Consider the following 27087-nt stretch of genomic DNA (forward strand, 5'->3'; position numbering starts at 1 on the left):
TAAAGGCCAGAGTACAGTTCCTAGCATCCACTGGGTGTTCACATGGGCCTGTGACTCCAGCCCACCTCTTCTGGGCTCTGCAGCCATCTGTACTCCCTGCCCTCACACATAATTAAAATCAATCTTGACAACCACGAATGAACAAAAAACCTAAACTTTCACAACAGCCCCACCCCCACCCCACCCCCGTGCCCGGCTTCCACCTCTTAAATGTTCTCTCTTTTATCTGATGTGAAGCTTACAGTCAGAATCCAGGTTCATACCCAAGAGGTGCTCAGCAAACTTCAGGAAAAGGATGTCTGGGTTAGTAGCTCGGTGGTGGGCACTTGCTTAGTACGTGTGTGTGATCCTAGTACTGAAGAACAAAACCCAACCAGCCAAACAGACAGACAGACAGACAAGCCTCCCCAAGCAAAAGCACACAGGCATAACTGTGGTTTAAGGGCAAGACTCCTTTTTTAAAAAAAATGAATTTTTACCTAGTAGATTTTAACTTACTTGTGCTATAAATACCAGTGTCTACTCAAAGGAGGAGCATACACTGAGCAGCTGCTTTTTTAGCCCCGATTTGAATTCAGGAGATGCAACAGCAGCCCTCAGTGTGAAATACTCCCCAAGCAGACAGACAACCAGACATGTCATGACGCACGTCCTGACATAAACACAAGAAAGCCACAGAACCCAGAGACCTTCAGATCAAAAGCAGGAATCGGAAACACGTACCTTTTGGATCAGACCTGGAGACAAACAATTGTGCAGGGAAGCAGAGGGCTGAGCAGAGAACTTGCATAAACAGTAAGAAATTGCTGCTGTGCAGAATCTGCAGTGAAGGAAAAGTAAACTGAGTTCACTGAACCAACTTGAGTACGTTTTAGACTACATGGCCCGAGATCACTCCCTGATCTGAAGGACTGTTGGACCGCCTTGGTTCCAAGTTCAGTGCCTCCTGAGAGGGAGATGCTGCCTCCAAGAACTCACATCCACAGGGAAGGCAGGGATACCACAGACACACAGCATGGGCGAGCAGAGACACACTTGCTCCATGTGTGTGACGAACCAGACCCTGGAGGAATGACGTGACCCTGCCTGGCTCTCGGCCATTCAGTGAAAGGCACAGCCAGGAAGGTGGTGCAGGTGCCTCCGGCTCAGGTGAACAGCGCTTGTGGGCTTTGTATTTTGCTCTGTGTGTGTAGGAGTCTGAAGTGTTACAGACAAAACACACTCCGTGTCTCAGGAGACAACAGCATCTGCTACAGTACAGCGGGGCAGGCTTGGGTATAGTACAGCTTGGTCCCTCGCAGACACGACCAGCTGCCAGGCTGTGCAGGAGGAAACCATGACACAGACCAAAGTCAGAACTCAAGGACAGGATGAAGCAGCAAGAAGGAAAGGGAGACTGAGGCAGGAACGGTACTGAGCCGGTGGCATCACCATCCATGCCTGGGCAGCCTCACACCCATCCCAAGAGCCCATGAGTGTCACAGGGCAGACTGAGGTAGCCCATACCAGGCAACACGAGACAATGTTGCCTGAGATGTAAGCCCAGTGACCATGGCACACCACACATCTGTGAAGTACATATGACACAGGCACACCACACATCTGTGAAGTATATATGACACAGGCACACCACACATCTGTGAAGTACATATGACACAGGCACGCCACACATCTGTGAAGTACACATGACACAGGCACACCACACATCTGTGAAGTACATATGACACAGGCATGCAACACATCTGTGAAGTACACATGACACAGGCACGTCACACATCATCTGTGAAGTACACATGACACAGGCACGTCACACATCTGTGAAGTACACATGACACAGGCACGCCACACATCTGTGAAGTACACATGACACAGGCACGCCACACATCTGTGAAGTACACATGACACAGGGCATGCCACACATCTGTGAAGTACACATGACACAGGCACGTCACACATCTGTGAAGTACACATGACACAGGCACGCCACACATCTGTGAAGTACACATGACACAGGGCACGCCACACATCTGTGAAGTACACATGACACAGGGCATGCCACACATCTGTGAAGTACACATGACACAGGCACGTCACACATCTGTGAAGTACACATGACACAGGGCATGCCACACATCTGTGAGTACACATGACACAGGCACGTCACACATCTGTGAAGTACACATGACACAGGGCACGCCACACATCTGTGAAGTACACATGACATAGGCACGTCACACATCTGTGAAGTACACATGACACAGGGCATGTCACACATCTGTGAAGTACACATGACACAGGGCACGCCACACATCTGTGAAGTACACATGACACAGGGCATGCCACACATCTGTGAAGTACACATGACACAATGTTAGAGCCAACAGGAAACACAGTGCACACTAATCCACTGTTTAGTTTCTGTTTTCTTTCTGAGACAGGGCTTCTCTGTGTAGCCCTGGCTGTCCTGGAACTCACCCTGCAGACCAGGCTGGCCTCAGACTCAGAGATCCACCTGCCTCTGCCTCCCGAGTGCTGGGATCAAAGGCATGCGCTACCAGCACCCAGCGTCACTGCTTCTTACACGTCACTGCCTAAGCAGAAGCATTAGCAGAACTTCATATCTGCTCTTCCCACGGGATGGATCTTGAGGAACCTTGTGTCAGCAGAGGAGGTGACCTATGATTCCCTCATTAGATGGGAGTCAGATTTTCTTCATCTGGAGCTGGAGACAGATGTGAGGTGCCACGTGGGGCTGGACTAGAACCCGGGTCCTCTGGAAGAGCAGCCAGTGCTCTAAACACTGAACCATCTCTCCAGCCTATGGCCTCTCATAATTTATTTGCTGAATATCTGTCAGTTTTTAAGAGGGGAGAACAACTGCTGGGAGACTCGGGAGTGGCTTACTTCATGCAGAAGAGCAGAGAGTCCCTCGTGTGGCAGGTCAGGAGGCTGTTTAAGAAGTCAGGGACGCAGAGGCTGCTGGGAGGAGCGAGAACACCTGGATCCACCTCTGGAAGTGTGGACCTGCACTCGCCCAGATGGACAGCAAGAGCAGCCAAGCCCAGTACGTGAGGGGCACTCAAGTTTGGACCCTGAAATAAGGACAAAGTTACCGACAGTCTGTCCCCAAGCCGGATGGCCCAAACCTACAGAGCAGCAGCAGCTGGCATCAGCCTAGGCTCTGCGCAGCCTTGGGAGGTGATCTTCGGGGAGCGGGAGACTACCTGGTGGCGGAGCAGCTGGCACAGCCGAGTGAGCACTGCCGGGAGGAGCATGTGTCCACAAAGGGTCCTCACGAAAAGGACAGCCCAGGAGCTCTGCCTGCAGAGGCAGAGGACAAGTCATGGCCTGGCTAGAGCTCCGTACATTGCTTCCACGACCAGTGAAAGGGCCAGGGCTCTTTCACACAGCAGCGGTTAGATAACCCACAACACCCACCTTCAATGGCATCCCTATCTGACAAGCCCAGCCTCGCCATCCTTGGGAACAGAGCTCACTCCGCTTGGCTGTGGTCCCAGCACCCCATGACAGATACACATCTCCCTTACCTCTCTGGGGGCACAAAGCTACAGGCTGCCATTAGGTTCTGACAGAAGGCTGTGAGCAGGAGATCCACAACCTGGGAGGAGACACATTACTGTCAGGACAGTAGAGCGACATGAAGCAGGCCTATACAGCCAGGACCAGAGCAAAGGCTGCACACAGTTTTTATTTATCTTGTGTTGTAAGTGTGTGTTGGGGGGCGGGGGCAGAACTGTCAGGAGCCAGTTCTCTGCTACTGCATCATGGGAAACGGAGATCAAATTCAGGCTGTCAGGCTTGCATTCAAATCACAGGACTGAATCAGTGTACTAGGAACTTGATGGTGCCTCATGGGAAGATAGGAAAACACTGACTGTACAGGACAGAAAAGTAAACATTATGGGCTCTGGTGCTACAAACAGCTTTTGTCACATGGGCTTCTTTAAAATGCAACAACCAGGTGGTGGAATACACCTATAATCCCAGCGCACCTGTGACCCCAACACACCTGCAATTCCAGTGCACCTGTGACCCCAGCACACCTGCAATTCCAGTGCACCTGTGACCCCAGCACACCTGCAATTCCAGTGCACCTGTGACCCCAGCACACCTGCAATTCCAGTGCACTTGTGACCCCAGCACACCTGTAATCCCATACTTGGGATGTAGAGACACAAAGCCTCAGCTTAGTGGAATTAAGAACACTTTAGCCCCAAGCAGACAGATGCGGCTGACCAACAGAGGCATGGCCAGTGCTGAGTGCTCAACATCTCACCGCACACCTTTTATATCATCTAAGGAGGGCCACCGCTGGGTCCTGAGGCCCCATGGACATACCCCCTGGTCCTGACTCTGGAGTGTGGGCAGAAGGACACTGAGCTGAATCTTTGATCTCCGGAGGCTGACATCATCATCGTTCCTGTGTCCCAGAGCAGCATTTAGTCTTTCAGAAACCACAGCCACCTGAGCAGATATAACTGCAAACACAGACGCAGTTATGTAAGTAAGGCACGAGAAGAATGTCAAGAAACACTGGCATGGCCTCACAGGACACTAGGGAGCACTGGCCACGCTGTCACACCCTAACGAGGAGCCTGCTCTGAATGGAAGGGTAGCCACACTGCAGCAGCCACAGCCTGAGGTGTGACACTCGCACTTGTCTAAGCACAGAGCCTCATAGACCCAGGAGACCGAGGGTCACTGCAAAGGCCTCAGTGACTCACTCACGCATGCCAGCTTCTGTTGCTTTGTCAGAGCTGATCTGACGTCCATTAGCCTGGTGCTAAGCACTGGACCTCCTCCTAATGTCCAACAAATGCTACTTTCTCAGCTGGACGTGGCGATGAATGGGAAGCTGAGGCCGGAAGAACATTGAGCTCCAAAACTTAGGCAAGCCTGGGCTACGCTGCAGGAGTCCATATGTACACACAAAGCCACACCCGGCACCATGTTCCGCACAGCAGCCTCGGAGGCTCTGCTCGGACGTCTGGACACCAGGTCTGAAGAGGGTGAAGGAGCTGCAGCCTCACCAGAGCTATGGCAATGAACTAACATCACGGTGCTTTCCCGCAAAGCTGTCTTAGCCTCTGTAAAATCAATCCACAGTAAGGCCAAGGCCACTCTGCATAAAAACAGATTTTGGGTTTGGATGTGGGTCCTTACACAGTGAAGGACTCAGAGTGGTTTCATTCCTGGTCACCTTCAGCTATGTGTACGACTGTGTATGCTCTGTGTGGATATGTGCATGTGAGGAATGGTGCTGGAGGCCTCTCTCCAGCCCCCAGCATCGTGACAGTATCCCCATCCCTCCGGTCCTGCCCTGGGTATGACAGTACAGAGGCCGCCATCCCCATCACTCTGAATCCCTGCTAAACACTGAGCTCCAGGAGTGACGAGCCAGCCTCTGTCACTATGATGGCAGCACGCAGGCACCCAGAGCGCACACACTAGCACACTGCCTCGTCCCCGTTTCTTACCACTGTATTGGGTGGGGTCTGTCATTAGAGCTCTGAGCTCCTCCAGTGCTGCCGTGAGCAGTCCCAGGGGCCGTTCAGCACAGTTGGTTTCTGTCCTTTGTCCCGAGGTGGTGTCTGAGCAGGGCAGGGGCATTTTAAAGATGAGGTCAAATGTGAATCACATGCAATGACATTATTATAAATACAAAAGGCGCACACGCTTGGGGAATGCTGAGCACCACGGTTGTGTACATCAGTTGTGTGCTGTATTGTGTGGAGAGCAGGCAGTCTCTGGGAGGTCTTCTCTTCCAAGATGGTAGATATTACATATAGTATCAAAATTAAAGACATCGAGACAGGAGATGACACTCAAGATAGAACATGTGCCTAGAGCGTTCAAGACACTGGGTTTAATTCCTAGTCACACACACACACACACACACACACACACAGACAGCCTGGAAAGATGGCTCAGGGGTTCAGAGGGGAGCTTGCTCTTCTAGAGAACTCAGGTCTAAGTCCCAGCAAACACCCTATGGCTCGCAACCATCTGCATCTCCAGTCTCTGGGAATCTGACGCCCTCTTCTGGCCTCTGAGGGGACCAAACACACACATATATGGGGGCAAAACACCCATATACAGAAAATAATTTTAAAATGATAAAAAAAGACATATATAACTGTGACACACACAAACAAAGGGACAGGAACAAGGCCTGGGTAGGATCAGAACCACAGACACATAACGATTTTTTCCATTTCCCAAACTTGTCAGGAACATGGCCATGTTCTCTTTATAACAGGATGTGAAGAAACAGAGTCTCGGGCTCACAGCAGGAAGACTGACTCATCCAGATGTTCTATTTGCCAAAGGCACTGGTATGAACCTGAGCACATGCCATTTTAATTAAAGGAAAATATACCATGTTTTGAGAGAAAAACAAGAATCAATGAGTTGATTCAGAGGCGACAGGGCCTGTTGTCAACCTTAGATTCCCAGAACCCAAACAGCAGGAGAGACCCGACTGCTACAAGCTGTTCTCTGACCTCCACACATGTGCTGTGGCACCCACAGGCACCCTTCAGCCTCCAGAGCAGGAGTCTCAGAAGATCAAGAGCTCAAAGCAACCAGAGAACCCGTGGAGGAGAACAATGCAGGAGTTATCACAGTATCCAATCTCAATCATACTAGAACCACAGCAGCCCAGCATGGCGCTGGCACAAGGACAGACAGACACGTGCGCTGCTGGAACAGAGGGCTCAGGAGAAACCAGATACAAGTACAGAACTGTGCAGCTACGCCCGTCGCCACAGCCACTGACAAAGGTGGCAGAACCAGATACTGGAGAAAGAAGTGTTAACAAATGGTGCTGCGGAAACTAGAGCTTCGTATGTAGAAGACAGAGATGTGAACACTGCTCCTCTCATGACTAGAGGATCAGTTAAGGATGGACTGAAGGCTGTAGGACCTGAAACACATGGGAAGACAAGGCACAGGCAAGTCTGAATAGCAGACTCCAGCAGAGTGGGAAGTAAGCGCAAGAGTCGGAAGGCTTGCATCAGACGAAAGGCCTTTGCAGAGCGAGCGAAGCAAACAGGTCAGAGAATGGGAGGAGCTCTCTGCCAGCTACTCATGTGATAGGAGACTGCTATCCAGAATTAGGAAGAACTCGACTACACAGAGAAAGAGAAACAAGCCAGTCAAGAAACGGGCAAGAGTCCTGAGAGACACAGCCAGAATACAGCAAATACAGAGGCAAATGCCAGCAGCAAACCACTGAACTGAGAACAGGACCCCTGTTGAAGGAATCAGAGAAAGAACTGGAAGAGCTTGAAGGGGCTCGAGGAGACGCCATATGAACAACAATGCCAACCAACCATAGCTTCCAGGGACTAAGCCACTACCTAAAGACTATACATGGACTGACCCTGGACTCTGACCTCATAGGTAGCAATGAATATCCTAGTAAGAGCACCAGTGGAAGGGGAAGCCCTTGGTCCTGCTAAGACTGAACCCCCAGTGAACGAGATTGTTGGGGGGAGGGCAGCAATGGGGGGAGGATGGGGAGGGGAACAGCCATAAAGAAGGGGAGGGAGAGGGATTAGGGGGATGTTTACCCGGACACCGGGAAAGGGAATAACACTTGAAATGTAAATAAGAAATACTCAAGTTAATAAAAAAAAAAAAAGAAAAGAAAGAAAAAAAAAGTACAGCTACACAAACAAACTCAAAAAAAAAAAAAAAGAAAAAGAAAAAAGAAACAGGCAAGAGAATTGGACAGACCTAGGAAAACGCATGCGAGCACTCTAGAAAATGTTACTCTGAACAATGAATGTGCCCTATACACTTCTTTTAAAATCATAAGGGGACGAAGCAGAGAGGGGTGTGAGGAATTAGATCCATGTAGGTCAGTGCATTATTATGATATATGAATTCTATATATGTATGAAACATTGTAACAAAACCTGGTATTTTGTGTAGTTGATACTGATTAATAACAAAAACCGTAAAGAGAGAACGTGTGACTCCATTGGTGGAGTGCTTACCCAGCGAGCACAAAGCCCTGGGCGCCATGCCAGTGCTATACATAAATCTGGGGAGGGTGGCACAGCCTGTGATCCCAGCACTCGGCAGGTGGAGGGGGCAGGGGGCTCAGAAGTTCAAGGCCCGTCAAGGAACAAAAGACCCTGTTTAACATACGTACACGGATAAGAGTTAAACTTCGAAGACCAAACTTGAGCACACTGGATGGCGCTCTCACTGCTGTCAGCGCCACATGGCGCTGAGGAATGGAGCAGGTAGAGCATGCCAGCCCCACGTGTCATGGATGTGGGCTCTCTGGTCACAGCTTCCCAGAGTCAACCAGCTCTGTCATTGTTCTCATAGGTACAAAGACCCCAGCCCAGGGTCGGATAGATGGCTCGGTGGCTGAGAACTAGCTGCTGAGTTAGATCCCACACAGCGCTCACCACATCTGTCCTGGAGATCCCACCCCGTCTCCTGGCCTCCGCAGACACTGGGCACACACATGATGCAGACATACAACAGGCAAGAACACACGCACATACAAAGTAAAAACCCCTGCAGCACACCACAAGACAAACTGTCCACTTAGAACATAACTGCTCCTGACTGCAGAATGCTGTGGCCCTGAACTGTACATGGAGATCCCGAATACGGAGCAGGTTGTACACCACGCTTCCTGGAAGGCAGGGACGTGGCTAACTGTCAAGATTCAACGACCATAAGCCCATGAGCTCACTGTTTGGTCCCAGGTACCACGGTCAGGAAAAGTCACAGGCCTACCACACTGGGGTGAGAAAAATCTATCCACCGAGGACCAATGCAGGTGACTAGCATGTCACAGAAATGGAAAGTACAGGAACTGAAGGTGACCAAGAGCCTTACTGTCGGGCTGCTTGTCCCCAGCAGTGGCACAGGCTTGGCGGTAGGCACTGTATGACGACGGGGGAATCTTATCTGCTCTAGATAAAAAGAAAGCAATGTCATCATCAGCTATGATGGGTTCAGGTTCCAAAGCCACCCCAACAGTGTACACTGTATCGTTCTGTGTTTTATCCCTCTTTTCGGTCCTGGGAAGGAACCCACTAGGCAAGCCGTCTACCACAGAGTGTGCCCCTAGCCGTTCATTCGAGCCAAGAAGAAAACAAATCACATCTAGATCTTAGAAATCATTAAGGGACAGCAGCAGCCTGTGTGACCATCTCTAGATGTCGCTCTTATGATGGCTCTGGCCTGTTGGCCGGGGTTTTGTTCCTTGGAGCACGGCCTCCTGTTTGAGTTTTGCCAGTCTTAGAAGGTAGGGCCTCACGGTTCCACAAGAATGTTTGTGCTGAGTTTTTTCGGTGTGTTTATTTCTCGTGGCCTCCCAGAGCCGCGTGTCTCTCAGTGAGATGTCTCTAGGTCCATGCTCCCAATGCCACTGCAAACACAGACAGCCCTGGTGCCTATCAACACTTCGATGACAAACACTGTCAGTGAGGAAAGCTTAGATAGGAGCAGGAGTGTAGCTCAGTGGTAGAGCCCTTGCTCGGTGCATGTAGGGTCCTGGGTTCTATTCCCAGCACAAGAAGAAGAAGACAAAAAACTAGATGAAATACAATTGTTTTGCTTGTTTTGTTTTGATGAGAAAATGTCTCACGATGTGGCCCTGGCTGATCTGGAACTTCTTTTTTTTTTTTTTTTTTTTTGGTTCTTTTTTTCGGAGCTGGGGACCGAACCCAGGGCCTTGCGCTTCCTAGGCAAGCGCTCTACCACTGAGCTAAATCCCCAGCCCCTGATCTGGAACTTTTTTTTTTTTTTTTGTTCTTTTTTTTTTTTTTTTTCCGGAGCTGGGGACCGAACCCAGGGCCTTGCACTTCCTAGGCAAGCGCTCTACCACTGAGCTAAATCCCCAACCCCGATCTGGAACTTCTTATAAAGACAAAACTATCCTCAAACTCACAGACATGGGCCTGTCTCTACTTCCGGCTTCCATAAAAAGAAGAAGGAAAGGCCTGGACTAAACTAACAATAATTTACAAAACCGGGTTCACTGCCAGTGTCCATGGCTGCAGGTCAGCAGACCAATGCTGTACACTCTCTGCTACACTCAGTACAGCAGGCTCTTTGCCTCGACAAACAGTTCCAGCAAACAGAAAGATGTTGCCCACTTCATTTTATAAGACATCAAAAGCAGTCAAGGTCCAGGCGAGGGCAAGAGACATGGACATTAAATGGAGTCAGACATGGCGGTCTGTGCCTGAAATCCTAGACAGATGTAGGGAGGCTAGCCTGAGCTACCCAGTAAGACCTGCCTCAAAACAAACAAATAAAACCGGGTGTGGTGTGGACACATGTACTCTGTGCCTGGGAGATGGAGCAGAGAATTGGGAATTCTGAGTCAACCTTAGCTACATAGCAAGTTCAAGTGTGGGCTGCATGAGGCTGTCTCAAAAGACAGCAACACATGGATGCTGTGGTGATTTGAATATGCTTGGCCCAGGGGAAGTGGCACTGTGAGGAGGTGTGGCCTTGCCAGAGGAAGTGTGTCACTGTGGGGGCGGGCCTTGAGGTCCTGTGTGCAGATGAGTCAGTCCCTTTCTGGCTGCCTTTGGATCAAGATGGAGACCTCTCAGCTCCTCCAGCTCCATGTCTGCCTGCACACTGCCGTGTTCCCACCATGATGATGATGATGGACTGAACCTCTGAGTCTGCAAGCCAGTCCCAGATAAATCTTTATAAGAGCTGCCTTAGTCATGGTGTCACAGCAGTAACACCCTAATTAAGATGGATGGCTTGTGGGTTTGCTTTTTTTTTTCTCTCTCTTTTTTCGGAGCTGGGGACCGAACCCAGGGCCTTGCGCTTCCTAGGCAAGCGCTCTACCACTGAGCTAAATCCCCAACCCCTGTGGGTTTGCTTTTTAAACAGTGGAAATGCTAAAATGCTAATGTTTCTGTTTGTTTCAATATGTTTACTATATGGCCAACTGAAGTCAAAAGTCAGGGATGATGGGGTTGGGGATTTAGCTCAGTGGTAGAGCGCTTGCCTAGCAAGCACAAGGCCCTGGGTTTGGTCCCCAGCTCCGAAAAAAAGAAAAAAAAAAAAAAGTCAGGGATGATATTTAGTTTGATGTTTTAAGTTTCGCCTTACTTTTCTGTGTATTTGAATTTCTTTTTATTAAACTTAAACTTGTTAGTTGACAAATTCACACATGCACATAATGTAATCTGGCTATTCCACCCCCCAGCTCTCCACCCCCCCTTCCCTCATCTACAGATCTTCCTCCTGTTCACGTCTATTGTATATTTTTGTGACTCACTGACATTAATGAGGGGTGACATGGATTGGTTTCGTTCCATTGGAGCCTCATGGGCTCAGCAGTGGGTGCACAGCTCAGGGCAATGTTTCTCCCTCTTCCGGAAACTAAATAAGCTTCAGCAGCAAGGAATGTGCTCTATGACACCCTCTGTGACTGATTAAAGATGGGGCCTGTCTTATATGCGCTGCTGCTGGCAGCCACACGTGGACGGTGGTGACCGCCATGGTGTCCAGAGAATAAAGGCTGGCACTTCCCAGCCCTTTACCTCTCTGTGGCTCTTCATACGCTAAGGCTCGGGAAACACTGTGGGAGGGAGGACTGCAGTGTGGGGGCACGTGCTTTACCCCAGCACTCGGGAGGCAGTGTGGGGGGGGATTCTGAGTTCCAGAGCTACCGAGTGACACCCTATTTCAAATAAATAAAAATAATGACAAATATAAAAACAAACAAGAGTCTCAGGGAGGCTTTAGGGGTGGGTTCTCTCCTTCCACCATTTTGTCCTGGGGACTGGGCTCTCGTCCCGAGTGGCAGCAAGAGCCTCTCTTCACTGAGACACCTCACTAGCCTAAGAAACAGTCTTACTCTAAAATATAAAAAATAATTTTTACTTTCCAGGCGCTGTACCCTTTCTATATTCTTGTGAGTCCATTAATTACACCCTAAGTCTCAATGAAAACTAGAGGTAGCTTCTCACATCCCTCAGAAGACCTTTCAGACATGAAGCAGTTGGCTGCTGGAGAGGCCATCTTGTGGGCAAGCCAGATGAGGCTGCATCCTCTGCACATAACCAGAGGTCGTTCCTGCGTCTCTAAATGGGCTGGGGGCCTTCCAGATTTCTATTCCTTCTTGCCATGACTTTTTGCCATGACTGATGGAGCCACGGGGCTCTAGTTCCCAGACCGACCACCTAAAACCAGTGAGGAACGAGGGGAAGGATACAAATACAGGTGGAACAGCCTGTATTTGTTAAAGTTCATGACCTGTTAATTTGGAGTCAATATCTGAAGTATAAAACACATGTGTGGTAAACTTTCCCTACAAAAGTACTGAAATTCTTTGTCCCATTAAAACCCATTGGAGGGGTTGGGGATTTAGCTCAGTGGTAGAGCGCTTGCCTAGCAAGCGCAAGGCCCTGGGTTCGGTCCCCAGCTCCGAAAAAAAGAAAAAAGAAAAAAAAAAACCCATTGGAGAAGCTGGGTGTGGTGGTGCCTGCCTTTAATCCCAGCGTTCTGGAGGCAGAGGCAAGTGGATCTCTTGAGTTTTAGGCTAGCCTGGTCTACAAATCGAGTCCAGGACAGCCAGGGCTACACAGAGAAACCCTGTCTCGAAAAACCAAAACCCAACTACCCAACCACACAACCACACAACCCACTGGAAAAAATTAAAACAACAATGAAAACCACCGGACACGGAGCCGGCCCTGCGGAAGTTCCTGCTTACCTCTTCAGGGTCTCTATGAAGGCCACCCGAGAGTCAGGAACTTCCGGGAGCTGTGAGGAGAGCAAGCCTGTGAGTAAGGGCAGGGAATGGACCGGACAGCCCAGACATGGCGGGAGCGGAGATGCACTCACCACTCTCGGTGCGAGCAGCGCAGGGAGGAAGTGCGACAGGTAGTAGGGCCTCCTGAAGATACTGTGGCACAGAAAGGCAGACACCATGATGAACACAGGAGAAAGGCTTCTCCCTCTGGGCAGCTCACATCCCTAAGATTTCCTCTCTGTTTTGACTCATTTCATTCTGTAGCCCTGTTGGCCTCAAACGCACTAACGTGACATAATCCTGAGTTCCTGCTCTGCCCGCCCCCATGTGTTACACGTGGTTACTGAGGTTACACGTGGGTGCCCCCAGGCCTGGACAGGCCCTGACACTGGTCATGTGGGGTTTGTTTTGTTTTATTGATCTCAACATCTCAGCACTGCGAGCTGGCCTGAAACTCAGAGATCCTCCCGCCTCTGCCTCTGAAATGCTGGGACTAAAGGCGTGTACTACCACGCCTGGGCTTCATCATGTTTTTAAGGTTTTCTGTCTTCGATGTTCTAAGGCCAGGAGGGTTGTGATGGGGCAGCCATGAGGGTTGTGATGGGGTCACCATGAGCTTTCTCTTGGAGGTGGTGAGTTAGGCTCAGGTCACCAACACTGACAGCAATCACAATAGAGGTTCACAATGAATTCATTAAAGCTACCCACTTCCCCAGGTGCGACCACACTGGTCACCTCAGAAGCGCCGAGTGAAAAGTCTGGCTGACCTGTGGGTCAATGATCCTTTATTCCCACATGGCTTCACACAGGTGCCATCTATTGCCTACTTCGAATGGCAAGGGTACTAAGTGCTGTCGCGGAAGTGGACACGGGCCTGATGTGGAGGCACATGCCTTTAATCTTAGCACCCAGGAGACAGAGGCAGGCAGTGAGTTCGAAGCCAGCCTTTTCTACGTAGAGTTGCAGACCAGAATTAGACATAGACCTGCCCTCACTCTATGCCACCTCAGACCTCATCCTTGACACAGCATCCACACCACCCTGTCTCCCAGGATAGAATATGATCTTCCATCCCCATGTGATCCTGAGACCAAAAAGGGACCAACTTCAAGACTCCCAGTACAGTAGTGTAGGCATAGCCAGGTCTGAACATGCTCTAGCTGACAGGTGCTCCCCCACATCTGAACATGCTGTAGCTGGCAGATCCTCCCCATCAGCCTGTTCTTACCTGGCCTCCAGGACAGGCATAGGGATCTTCCCTGTTTGTTCAAACACCATGATGGCCTTCTTAACATCCTGGACTGCCTGGCTCTCACGCTAGTTCCATACAAGGAGGGAGAGAGAAAGAAGATTCAAAACCCAGTTAAACAAGCAGAAAAACCTGTCACCAAGTTCTACACGTTGTAAGGGTAAAGGGTGAGACAGGTAGTGCACTCGCTTAAGCCTCTGCTTCCCCCCACTCCTTTTCTGTCTCTCTTTCCCTCCCCTGCTGCTCTTCCAGGGGAGAAGGTGGAAGTCTTCCAGATGGGGTGGGCCAGAACAGAGGTTTAACTTCGAGACTGAAAAGAATTACTAAATGTCAAAACTAGGAATGGCAGCAAATAATCCCAGTACCCCGGAGGCTGAGGAGGTTAGAGCCATTCTGGGCTACACCACCTTGTCATAAAGAAAATGGGGATGAGAGGAACAGAGAGGCAAAATGGCTCAGTGGGTCACAGTGCCTGCCACACAGGCCCGGGAAACCTGAATCAGAACGATCCTCACGAAGGAGAAAACGCCCCACACAAAGCTGTCCTCTGGGGGTTGGGGATTTAGCTCAGTGGTAGAGCGTTTGCCTAGCAAGCGCAAGGCCCTGGGTTCAGTCCCCAGCTCCGGAAAAAAAGAAAAAAAAAAAAAAAAAAAAGCGGTCCTCTGACCTCCACATGTGCACATATGTGGTCCCTCCCACTGACATATTTTATGAAAATTAAAATTGGGCCAAGCAGGAAGGTCCAGGAGGCAAGTGTTTGCTACCCAGCAGCTGTTCAGCCTCAGGATCTACAAGGTGAGAAGGAGAACCGATTCCGGTGAGTTCTGGTCACCAGATAAGGCTGGTCAGCAGGAGCTCACGTACTCTGGAGGCAGAGACAGGCAGATCTTGGAGTTTGAGGCCAGCCTGGTCTACAGATTGTGTTCCAGGTCAAGCCACGCTATACAAAGAGACCTTGTGTTGGAAGAAAAGAAAAATTAAAAAGTAGATAAATAAAATAAAACTAAACTAAAAATATGAAAACTAATGAATTCGGAAGAGTGTTCACTGCAGCACAGGCCTGTCTTTGGACACGGCCACTGTCCTCTGCTAGTGTTGTCAAACAAAGACTCGGAGAGACAGCTCAAATGAAACACTTTCAGGAAAACAGCCCACCTGGCTTCACTAGAGATGAACTGAGTAGAGGATGTTGAGGGCCAAAATACTCAGTGGCAAGGAACCAAAGGCCACGGGCCAACCAAAAGCAATGTTCATTACCTCAGCAATGTCCCCGGTGGATGACAAATCCTCGTAGAGTCCTACATTCTCCAGGGAAACCTTCAGAGGGTCAAAAAAGGTGTGAATCAAAGATGGGCACTGGGAGTTTCTAGGCAAGGCTAGGGCAGGGGCCAGACTTGCCTTGAGGTCAGCAAGCCTTGTCTTGGCCAAGGAGATGTAGTCTGTGAGCAGAGAGTGGTACTTGCTTGGCACCAGGGGTGGGTGGAAAATGTGCACCTACGAGAGAACACAGCACAGCAGTGTCAGGAGGGCATGGCGCGTCTCACTGGGACCTGTGTGGTACAGGCTAATGGGATGCAGTGTTGACGGTAAGAGATGGTCCCCAGCAGGCGTGAGATGGGTAACTACTGAAATTAACTCACAAGGGCTTGGTCATAAAGATGCACATCCTAAGTCCCAGCACACAGGAGGTAGTGGCAAAAGGATCATGTCAAGTTCAAGGCCAGCCTAGTCTACATAGCAAGCTCTAGGCTAGCCAGAGGGATAGAGTGTTACTGTCTTAAAAAAAAAAAAAAAACCCACAACAGAAGGCTGCCCTTGCTTCTTGGGAGAAAATTAAGCTATCTGTACTGTAGCTGGTTCTGAGTGGGAGGGAAAGCAACGGTGTGGAGCTCTGTGGACAGCCCAGCAGCTCCACACCACGGGCCCTGGAGCTTAGAGACGACACAGCAGGGGCACAGTCAGGGTCCATGCTGGGTCAGGCCTGGATTATACACCATGCTTCACAGTTTTGCCTGAGTTTGTAGGTGCTCAAGGCAGGATACGTCAAGATGCTGGTGTGTCTGCGTGTGTGCTCACAGAGTGTTGGTCACAGCTCTATTATCTATACCGGCACCTGACGGTCTTAAAGAATGGTTAGCTTGGCCACAACAATGGTGTACACAAAGACGGGGGTCCAGACTTGGGGCAAGGAGAAAGGATCGGTTCTACTTTCCCGTGATGACTGAAATCTGTCTGTTTGCTCACATATCCCTGTTCTCTTTGTAATGTAAATTTAGCAAAAACAGCATCAGAGTTTCAGGTACCCAGTCCCAAAACAAGTGTGGGCACGGGTTCAGCTAACAAAAAGAAAAGTGACACCGCCACGCCTTCCTTCCTCGTTTGAGATGGTTTCACTTCTCACAATGGATTTGATTCCTGGGGTCCTGAGGTCTCATACCCAGGCCTTGAGTGGCCGAGACCATATAGCACCGTGTCCAGCTTCAGACCCTTTGGGAGTCTGAGAAGCATCTCGCTGTGGAGGCCTGGTCTAGACAGCGCTTATGATCCTCCCAGCTTCGCCTCTGAAATGCTGGGACTACAGCACTGTGCCACTATTTCCAGTTTCAAGATTTGTTTCTCTTCTTATCTTGAGACACTGCCTCACGAAGTAGTCCAGGCTGTCCCAAAATGGCCGTGCAGAGCAGACCTCTCTCACACTTGTGATTCTGCCTCTGCCTCCCAAATGCTGGGATTCAAAGTGTACGTCATCACAGACTTGTTACAGATATTCCAACAGTGGACTTACAGAAACCCCTCTATTAAAAAAAGAAAACAAAAACTTCTAGAAGACATGACCATTGTAAATTTGGGAGTATCTCTATGAAGATTTTTTTTTTTGTAAGTTTAGCACGTATGGATGTTTTAATATGTAATGGTGGTCTGCGTGCGTATCTGCCCATCGTGTGTGTGCCTGGTGCCTGCAAAGGCCAGAAGAGAGCATTAGAGTCTCAGGGAACTGGAGTTACAGACAGCTGTCAGCTGTGAGCCACCATGTGGGTGCTGGGAATTGAACCCGGGTCCTTGGGAAGGACAAATTGCTGAGCCACCTCTCTAGGACGTAGAACTTGAACACATAAAACCGTATCATCTTATTAAGGCAAATATAGCTCCTCCTACACTCACTGATCTTCCAGTCACTCCCCCTCCCCGGCATCTTCCCAGACCCCGCCTGGACCTGCTCATCCTGCTGAGAGCCTACGCTTTGGGCACTTAGGTACACACTGGTGGAATACATTCTCTTCCCGGGCTGGGGGTGTGGGAGCTCCCAGGTGTCTGTGCAGACTCACTGTACTGTAGTGAGCCATATTGGATTTGGGCCTGGCCGCTTTGTAACTGCAAGGCCACAGTAAAAGTCATGGGATTGTTGGACAGAGGCCTCTCCCATGTATTTACGGCACAGGAAGAAAAGACCAAGTAGTAAACACCCTATCTCCACTGCATGACCTCTGCTGAGCCCGGCTGATGCATGTGGAACTGACACACCTGGACCACACCTGGGTGGTGGTCAATTTACTTCTGCCTTTTACTTCCTCAGCCTTTATCCTTGAGATTTAGGCTGGTCTTCTGGGATTTCTCCCTAATTAATTCAGGTCTCCTAGTCGGTCTTTTGTTACCGAAGTCACGAGCTCACGAGCCAGGGTTTCCCACTGTGCTTCCCAGATATTTTCTTCCTGGAGACTTGGGTATATAAGTGGTGAATAAAGCTACAGGAGACTCTCACTCTCTCTCTCACTCTCTCTTCCTCACTCTCACTCTTCTTCCTCACTCTCACTCTTCCTTCCGCTCTTCCACTCTTCCTCTGTCTCTCTCTCTCTCTCTCTTCCTCTCCTGGCTTGACACGATAACCTGTGTATATGTGTTTCTTTCATCCCGTAGGCTTTCGCCCGATTCTCGGTGCTGTGTCGGTGCTGGCGCCGACACTGTACTTCAGTGCTGGGCATCGCCTGAACTGTCTGGAGAAGGGCAGAAACAGCCCTGGTGCATCGTGACCCATGGGAGGCTGGGGTGACCCTTATAGATGGGACACCACCAGCCTTAAGGTGCAGCTGTTGGCTCCTTACCTGCATGTGCCGAGGGGCTTCCCAGGGCACGAGGTCAGACAGGAATTTGAAGAGGAAGACCAGTGTCTTCTTGCTGCAGCTATGGTAGCCATGTGAGCTTCCAAAGGACTCCTGGAGAGAGGGAGGGAGGGAGGGAGAGAGAGAGAGAGAGAGAGAGAGAGAATATGAGAATGAGCCTTGGGGTTGGGGATTTGGCTCAGTGGTAGAGTGCTTGCCTAGCAAGCACAAGGCCCTGGGTTCAGTCCCCAGCTCCAAAAAAAAAAAAAAAAAAAAAAAGAGAGAGAGAGAGAGAGAGAGAATGAGCCTTGACTGTGTGCTGTGCTGGCCAACAGGAATTCAGCAGCTATGTCTGCCCAGACACAAAGCTGCTGCTGAAGAAACAGAAGTGACTTTGGCTCAGAGACTTTGACATGTGCCAGGGATGAGGCAAGTTCCTTAAAGAAGTCACAATGGCCATGCAAATAGTATCTCTGGATGGGATGCGGTCAGACCGTAATTCTAATACTCGGAGGGCTGAGGCAGGAGGAATCCTACCGGGGTGCACAGTGAGTTCCAGGCTAGATTGGACTAAACATGAAACCCTGTCTCAAGGCCATGAAGACAAAACGAGGGTACAGATACATCTTAGCTAGTGGAGTGTCTCTCTAGTGTGCACAATGTCCCGAGTTTAATTCCCAGCAACTTCTAAAAAACAGGTGTGGTTAAACAAACCAAAAGCCTGTATCCCAGCACTCTGGAAGTGGAGACGAATGGACTGAGGATAAAAGTTTATCCTCGGAGCTGGAGAGATGGCTCAGAGGTTAAGAACACTGACTGCTCTTCCAGAGGTCCTGAGTTCAAATCTCAGCAACCACATGGTGGCTCACAACCATCTGTAATGGGATCCAATGCCCTCTTCTGGTGTATCTGAAGACAGCTTCAATATATCCATTAATATATATGTATTAATATATACATATATATGTATTAATATATATATATATATATATCATGTAGCCCGGGCTACATGATACCCCGTCTCAGAAACAGTGACAAAACAAACAATAGTAGAATGAGATTCTGTGAATATCGGGAACACAGAGGCTTAACAAATATGTCCTTTTCAGCTCGAGACTCTCTTGAATGCATATTTATTCCTGTGTCCAAACTTATCAAAACCAGAAGTGTCATTCCATGGTAGGCAGCCAAGGAAAAAGGTCCAAGTGGCTGCCCTCTGACTCCAACCAAAGACACTGAAGTCACAGACCTAGGGTCAAGCCTGAGGCAGCCGACAGGGCTAAGGCATGCGGGAACAAATTAATCATAACAGAGTTTGTCATACATGAACATGCACATGTGGGAACTGCCCAACCCACCCCTAAACCCACAAACCTCTGCTACGCTGGCCATGGGAGACGGGCAATGGACATTTGAGACCAAACACTGAGCTACAGGAGAACTGAGGCTTTGCAGTGGTTTTGTGGGAGCGGACATTTTGCCAAGGTCAGACAATTCTCTTGCATGTTAGCCTGCAGATACTAAAACACCATTTGGCCAGGCAGGGGTGATGCACACGCTAATCCCAGCAGGCAGGCAGAACCCTGAGGTTGAGGCCAGCCTGGTCTACAGAGTGAGTTCCAGGATCACCAGGGCTACACTGAGATACCTTGTTTCAAAAGAAAACAAAACCCAAACCAACCAACCAAACAAAAACCCCCAAAAGTGAATTGTTGATAATCCCCTGCTAGTCTCTCTGAGGTCAGAGGCACCAACTGTCTGCTAAATACAAGGAAAGCAGTTCAATACCCCTATAGCATGCAGACAGACAGACAGACATTAAATACCATTTTAAAATATCACAGTGAGGCTCAGCAAGAGCATGACAAATACAGAGGCGAATGCTAGCAGCAAACCATTGAACTGAGAATGGTATCCCTGTTGGAGGAATTACAGAAAATATTGAAGGAGCTGAAGGGGCTTGCAACCCCATAAGAACAATACCAACCAACCAGAGTTCCCAGGGACTAAACTACTACCCAAAGAGAACACAAGGACAGACCCATGGCTCCAGCTGCATATGTAGCAGAGGATGGCCTTGTTGGGCACTAATGGGAAGAGAAGCCCTTGGTCCTGCCAAGGCTGGATCCCCCAGTGCAGGGGAATGTCAGGGTGGGGAGGCGGGAATGGGTGGGTGGATGGGTGGGAGAACAGCCTTATATAAGGGGAGGGGGATGGGATAGGAGGATTATGGACGGGGAAACCGGGAAAGGGACTAACATTTCAAATGTAAATAAAAAACAGCAAAAAAAAAAAATTACAGTGTACACATATACATGCAGAAGCAGAAAAAACACCCCTACACACAACATAATTAAATTACTTTTTTTTTTTTTTTTGTTCTTTTTTTCGGAGCTGGGGACCGAACCCAGGGCCTTGCGCTTCCTAGGCAAGCGCTCTACCACTGAGCTAAATCCCCAACCCCTTAAATTACTTTTTAAACTAAGTAAATTCCATCGATTACATTTAGAAGACTATCACATGATACAACACTGCTGAGCTAAACTAGCAACCATCTTATCTAAATTAGTAGGACTTTGTTGGGTTTTTATTGTATGTTGTACTGTACTTGTGTATGTGTGTGACAAGTTCTCACTCCTGGTAACATGGAATTCACTATGTAGCGTCAAACTCAAGTGATCTACACACTTCTGCCATCTATGTGGAAAAAACTTGTTCATAGGTTCCATGTTTAATTTTGTCGGCAGCATATGCTGGGCTAGCGGTCCTGTGAACTTCTGGGGGTTGTGTCACTGGCTCCCACCTCATTGTACGAGTGCTGGACTAGAGGTGCACGCCACTGTGGAGGAGCATGGTACTGTTTTGACTTAAGTTGGCTTCGGGGCTTTTGAATGTGGGGCCCTCGTACTTGCTTTACCCACTGAACCTTCCACCAGCCCTAAATTATATCCTGATGAAGTTGATTTTAAAAGTGAAAATAAGAAGGGACAGCTGGAGAGATGTCTCAGAGGTTAGGAGCATTGGCTGCTCTTCCAGGGGACACAGGTTCAATTCTCAGCAACCACATGGTGGCTCCAGGGAATCCAAAGCCCTCTTCTGGCCTCATGGGTACCAAGCACACGCAGGTAGGTACACACACACACACACACACACACACACACACACACACACACACAAACACACACACACACAATTAAAACACTCATACACATAAAAAATAAAATTAAAATTAAATGAAAAGGTTAAGGGGGGTGGCTAAGAAGACAGCTCAGCAATTAAGGGCTGTTCAGATCTCTTGAGTTTGAGCCCAGCCTGGTCTACAGAGTGAGGTCCAGTACAGCTAAGGTTACCAGAGAAACCCTGACTCAAAAAAAAAAAAAAAAAAAAAAAAAAAAAAAAAAAAAAAAAACCCAAAAAACGCCCCCCAAAAACCAAAAAGACTAACTAAACTCTCTTCCTTCCTCCCTCTTTTTCTCCTCTTTTCTCTCTCTCTCTCCTTTCTCTCCCCCTCTTTTTCACACACACACACACACACACACACACACACACACACACACAGACACACACAGAAATAAAAGTATAAAGTGGAACATGGTGGCACACATCTTTAATCCCAGCACTCAGGGCAAGTGGATTTCTGAGTTTGAGGCCAGCTTTGTCTACATGGTGAGCTCCAGACTAGCCAAAGCTAGATCGTGAGACCCTGTCTCAAAATTACCGTTATTATTATTAAAATAAAAAATGGTTAATTTAGGACTGGCAAGATGTCTTAGCAGTTAAAAGTGTTGCTGTGCAAACCTTACAACCTTACATCCTGAGTTTGATTCCTGGAACCCATAATGCACACACACACACACACATACACACACACACACACAAACACACACACACACACACACACACACACACACACATACACTGGCTTAACCTGTATTCACATCAGCTGGCCAAGGATCTCCCTGCAGACGTCACTTTGGGAGCACAGGCTCCACAGGCCTGGGATGACCTTGCGAGGTGAGTCCATGACTCTTGGGCACAGGAGCACGGCACAGACCAAGACTCGATTGCAGCCGAAAGCAAAAGATGGACCCATAAGTGGGGTCCATGCAAGGACGAGGCACCGCCTCAGAACCTTCAGGAAGGAGGAGCTCCTGCTCACTGGACAGTTTCCCATCTTGGCAACGTCAGAAAAGGAGACTCCACCCGACGGGTGCCCCGAGGACGCAGACCTGGGTTGTGAGCTGAGCATCGCAGATAGCTTCTGAAAACACGTCAGCATCCGCCCTGGCTGCGCTTGCTACACCGACCTCCTGTCCCAGCAGCGCCCCAAGCCCCAGCCGAAGCCCTCGGTCTGTCAGATAACACACTTCCCAGAACTCACCTTGAACCAATCTGCGTAGGACGGGAATACGTAGGGGCCTTCCAGAGTAGCCTGGCGCACAATCAGGAAGGCAGTGACCATGCTGTCTAGGTGGTAGCTCTCAAAGGCCCGGGCCATCAAAGAGGCCACCCAATCTGTGAGATTAGGACATAGTCAGTGGCAGGTGAGGGCAGGTGCCTCACAGAACCAGAGCTTTGCAGGTGACTGAGTATCTGAGCCCGGCTCTCGCATGCAACAGTCACCTCATGCTGGATACAAGCTGCCTCAGACTCCCATCAACAGACGCGCACACAGACAGGGTTCTATTAAGTTCACATCGAGTGAGGGACATGTCATGTGCTCTGCCTCTACTGTGTGGGACGCCATTCACATCTGCATGCAAATCGCACATGCTCGATGGCAGGACAGGGCTCCCCGAACACGAACCTTTAATCAGCTGCTGTGCCTCAGAAAAGCAGACAACCAGTGTAGACACACAGGACAGCACGTGTTGCCAGTTAACCTCCTGCAGCTCCAGAACTTCCTGCAAACGGCCAATTGACTCCTCTGGACCCAGTGTCACAGAAACCTGGAACAACAGCCCCAGCTCCTTTTAAAACCAAGTACAGCTACCATAGCCAGCCAGGGGCCAGCTCTTCTGCTCTGTCCAGCCCATCCACTCCAACCCCAGACAAGTGCAGACTCCATGACGAGCCTCAACGGTGCCCACCATTATTTCCCGACTGCAGGGGTCAGTAGTGGCTGGAAGGATTCTCACTCTGAGAAGGAAAGGTTCTGCCCAATGGCAAGTTCAGTCTCCTGATCCTGACAAGGACACTGGTCTTGCTGGAGACTCCTGAATCTTCTCACACCCAGAGTGCCCACAGAAGCCAGTCTGATCCGGTCTTACACTTGAAAGCTTGCTGCACAGAGCAGACCAACCCCACACTCACCCTGCAGTACAGATCAATGAGCAGATGGGGTGTCTTTGCAAAGCTCCACTCTTTCTGCATTTGAATGGCGTCAGACACTGGGGAGGAAGAACAAAAAAACCTCAAGCCAATGTTTATTAAAACAAAACAACTAACCAACCAAACAAAATACCCTGGTTTGTTTTGTTTTTTTTTTTAAAGATTTTTTATTATATATGAGCACACAGTCACTGTCTTCAGACACACCAGAAGAGGGCATCAGATCTCACTACAGATGGTTGTGAGCCACCATGTGGTTGCTGGGAACTGAACTCAGGACCTCTGGGAGAGCAGTCAGTGCTCTTAACCGCTGAGCCATCTCTCCAGCCCAATACCATGTTTCTTTAAGAGCTTCGTGTCAATTGTTTTAATTTTTTCAAGTGCTGTTGAGACAACCATTTCCTTTTGTTAACTAGGTCATTCCTCAGAATCAGAGGGATGTTGGTTCCAGACAAGGATGCTAAACTCTGGGACAGTGTCATGATCTCAAGGGGTCTTAAAGAATTCCATTGCACCCCCAGGTCTCGGTGCTCCAGAGCCTGCAGAGGACAGAGCCACAAACCTACCCAAGGGCCAGATTATCTCTGTTGAGAGTTCCACCTAAAGTATAGAGGAAGAGACCCCCAAAATGGGTAGACTGTGGTCATGGCGCGGTGGCCTACCTTTCAGCACGGGCTTGTGAGTCAGAATCTGAGTTAGCGCGTGACTGAGGAAGCTCTTCAGAGAATCGGCTGCTATCATACCACAGCACGTACGTCCAGAGTACACAGTGATCCTGCAAACAGAGGGGAGGCACTGTCCTTGGCCTGGGTCGTGGCTAAGAACCAATGTGGCTCCTGCTCCTTCAGGCACTTTCTCTACCAGGCACGAAGCCACAGGTGCCAAGTGAATCATGGGACATGTGGCCTCATCAAGAGAGAAGTGAGACATCTGAGGGAGCCGAAAGTCTAGAAGCAGGCGGGAGACTCGACACATTAGGAACGTTGCAGTTGCACACCACAGCTGAAGACAGACGCTTAGGACGGAGGTCACACACACGTGACAGAAAAGTAGGGCTGAAGACCTTTGCGGTCCCACACCCTAGAAATCTGGAGGCTGAATAGGATTCTACAATAAGAAAGAGAGCTCTCACCCCACCTCAGAAAAGGCTGGACAGACTTCCTGGTGCTTTAGCAACAATCTTCCCCAAAGTCAGCAACCAGCAGAGAGCGCCCAGCAGGTTACGGCTCCCACCCACCCAGGTGTGTAAGATTCCATCTTCCTAGTGAAGCCTTGCACGAGAACAGCAGGTCTCCCAGACATACCAGCCACTCACGGCCTGGTGATCCAAAGTCGTCTGCGAATCAGCATCCAGGGTATCGAGTGAAACTGAGGACAGAACATAGGGCGGAAGAACAAGGTCAGCCCTGTGAGGGCCCTGTCCTGCGTCACCCTGAGCACTCTCAGACACAAGGCCTCTGCAGATCCAGAATCTCCCTGGACAACACCAGGTCTGCCAAGACATCTAAGTCCCGTTGGGGCACTGGGGTCTATCTGCAAGCTGGAAAGGTAAGGAGACTCACAGAACTGTGAATGCTGTACTGAGCTGGTGATGTGTTATCACTCCAGGCATTCTGTGGGGGTAGGGACTGAATGTGTAAGGTTAGTGTTCTGCCTGTCTTTAATCCCAGCACTCAGGAGGCTGAGGTAGGCAGATCTTTGAGTTCAAGGTGAGCCTGGTCTACAGAGTGAGTTCCAGGACAGCCAGACAGCCAGGGTGCTCTTCAGATGACCAGGGTTCAAGTCCTGGCACCTGCTTGGCAGCTTATAACTGTCTTAATTCTACATATAGGGGAAGCAACACAGAGATGTGTGTGTGTGTGTGTGTGTGTGTGTGTGTGTGTGTGTGTGTGTGTGTGTATGAATCTGCTAGAACCAGCAGTAAGGAAATGAGTCATTTATATCCTGAGGCCCAGGGCAAGCAACTTACAAGCCAGCATTCTCTGCAGAACATCAGCAGCGACCTGTCAACAGAACACAAATCCAGTCAGTAACTCTCAAGCAGGCACAATGCTGACCATGCACAGAACGCCCTGCTATGCTGAGGCAAAAGAAGAAACCGCCTTACCCTTGGGAGCTTTCTCACTTCCTTAATAAATCCATGTGAGAGAAGGGGAGAAAGAGAGAGAGAGAGACAGACAGACAGACAGAAGCTAAGCCTTTGGTTTGGTCCCTAGCCCATCATAAACTTGGGAGTGGTTGGTAGTGCAAGGTTATGATCCCAACACTTCGGAGGTGGAATCAAGATTAGAAATTCAAGGTCAAGCCATGCATGGTGGTGCACATCTTTAATCCCAGCACTAGGAAGGCAGAGGCAGGTGGATTTCTAAGTTCGAGGCCAGCCTGGTCTACTGAGTGAGTTCCAAGACAGCCAGGGCTACACAGAGAGACAAAGAAAAAAGAAAAAGAAATTCAAGCTCATCCTTGTCTATGTGAGACTGTCTTCTTTCCTTCCCCTTCCTACCTGAGGCATCTTTTCAATTTTTTCAGACTCTAGGAGTCTTCTTGGATCTGAGCTTCCCTGAAATCCCCATGAAATTAACAGTTGCACAAGACCTGAAAGATAAAATATTCAGAGTAATTTAAATGCACTATGGTCTCCAAGCAGCCATGGTTCACGCTGACCCGGCTCAAGGGAGTCCACGTGGGCACAGACCTCATGGGCAGCGCACTTAGCCCTCAGTGAACTCCTCTGCCTGCCAATGCCCGCCCAACTGAGACACAAGCGTTTACTCAACTACTCAGAGAAGTCATGTTTATGGTAAAGACTTCTGAGAGTTAATTTCTACTTTATGCTCTTTTGTTTGCTTGCTTTGAAACTCCCGTGTCAGCTTCAATCTCAGTCCAGCAACCCAGTCAGGGTGGCTAGGATTATATCTACATCACCACCCAAAGGAAACACCACATTCTGAGGAATAAGAAAAACACACTGATTCATAATTTTATATTTGGTGGGTCTGAGACAGACTTACTATGTAGGCTTGGCTGGCCTGGAGATTCCTATACAGACAAGGCTGGCCTCGAATTCATAGACATCTGCCTGCCTCTGCTTCTGGAGTGCGGGGACTAAAGGAGTGAACCAGCACATCTGGCTGATCCACAACTGGCCCAGTCATGATTTAAAAGATCAGAGTAAGGAAGCCTAGAACTGAGGTTTCCTATCTTACCTTTGACTGAAAATTTTACTCGTCTAGAGTAGATCACCGGAAATATAAGCAGTTCACACCACTGGAAGAGCATCTCTGCAAACTAAGAAACATACCAACTTGCCAGGCATGATGTAAATGACTGTAATCCCAGCTTTGGGGAGACTGAGGCAAGGTTGCCATGAATGTGAAAGGCCAGCCTGGGCTACAGAGTAAGACCAACTGTGGAGACACAGCAATCCCAGCATTGAAGAGAAGCAGAGGCAGGCAGATGTGTTGAGTTTTGGTCTAGCCTGTTCTGTAGTACAAGTTCCAGGCCAGCTAGAGCTACAAGGTAAGACCGGCTCAAAATCAACAGAAACCTGCGAGCTGCCTGGACGGAGCACATGCTCCTCACCTGTGACTGGATCACCTCTCTGGGACTGCTAGCACTGCAGCCGATAGCTA

At 49.4% G+C, this 27087-nt stretch overlaps 1 protein-coding gene across 1 annotated transcript in view; it reads right to left on the reverse strand.

Annotated features, from left to right (window-relative positions):
- Positions 1-27087, reverse strand: part of Fanca (FA complementation group A) — a 58213-nt gene that overhangs the window by 18636 nt on the left and 12490 nt on the right. Inside the window, 20 exon segments of the mRNA NM_001401252.1 lie at positions 724-820; positions 2905-3092; positions 3225-3321; positions 3549-3619; positions 4360-4499; positions 5499-5612; positions 8887-8963; positions 12740-12789; positions 12871-12931; positions 14007-14095; positions 15285-15344; positions 15426-15521; positions 18128-18238; positions 22506-22639; positions 22932-23073; positions 23438-23514; positions 24118-24230; positions 24760-24823; positions 25425-25458; positions 25959-26050. Of these exon segments, the coding sequence (NP_001388181.1) occupies positions 724-820; positions 2905-3092; positions 3225-3321; positions 3549-3619; positions 4360-4499; positions 5499-5612; positions 8887-8963; positions 12740-12789; positions 12871-12931; positions 14007-14095; positions 15285-15344; positions 15426-15521; positions 18128-18238; positions 22506-22639; positions 22932-23073; positions 23438-23514; positions 24118-24230; positions 24760-24823; positions 25425-25458; positions 25959-26050 (1907 nt within the window).

Source organism: Rattus norvegicus, chromosome 19 (assembly GCF_021556685.1).
Source record: "Rattus norvegicus strain SHRSP/BbbUtx chromosome 19, alternate assembly SHRSP_T2T, whole genome shotgun sequence".
Classification (NCBI taxonomy): Eukaryota; Metazoa; Chordata; class Mammalia; order Rodentia; family Muridae; genus Rattus; species Rattus norvegicus.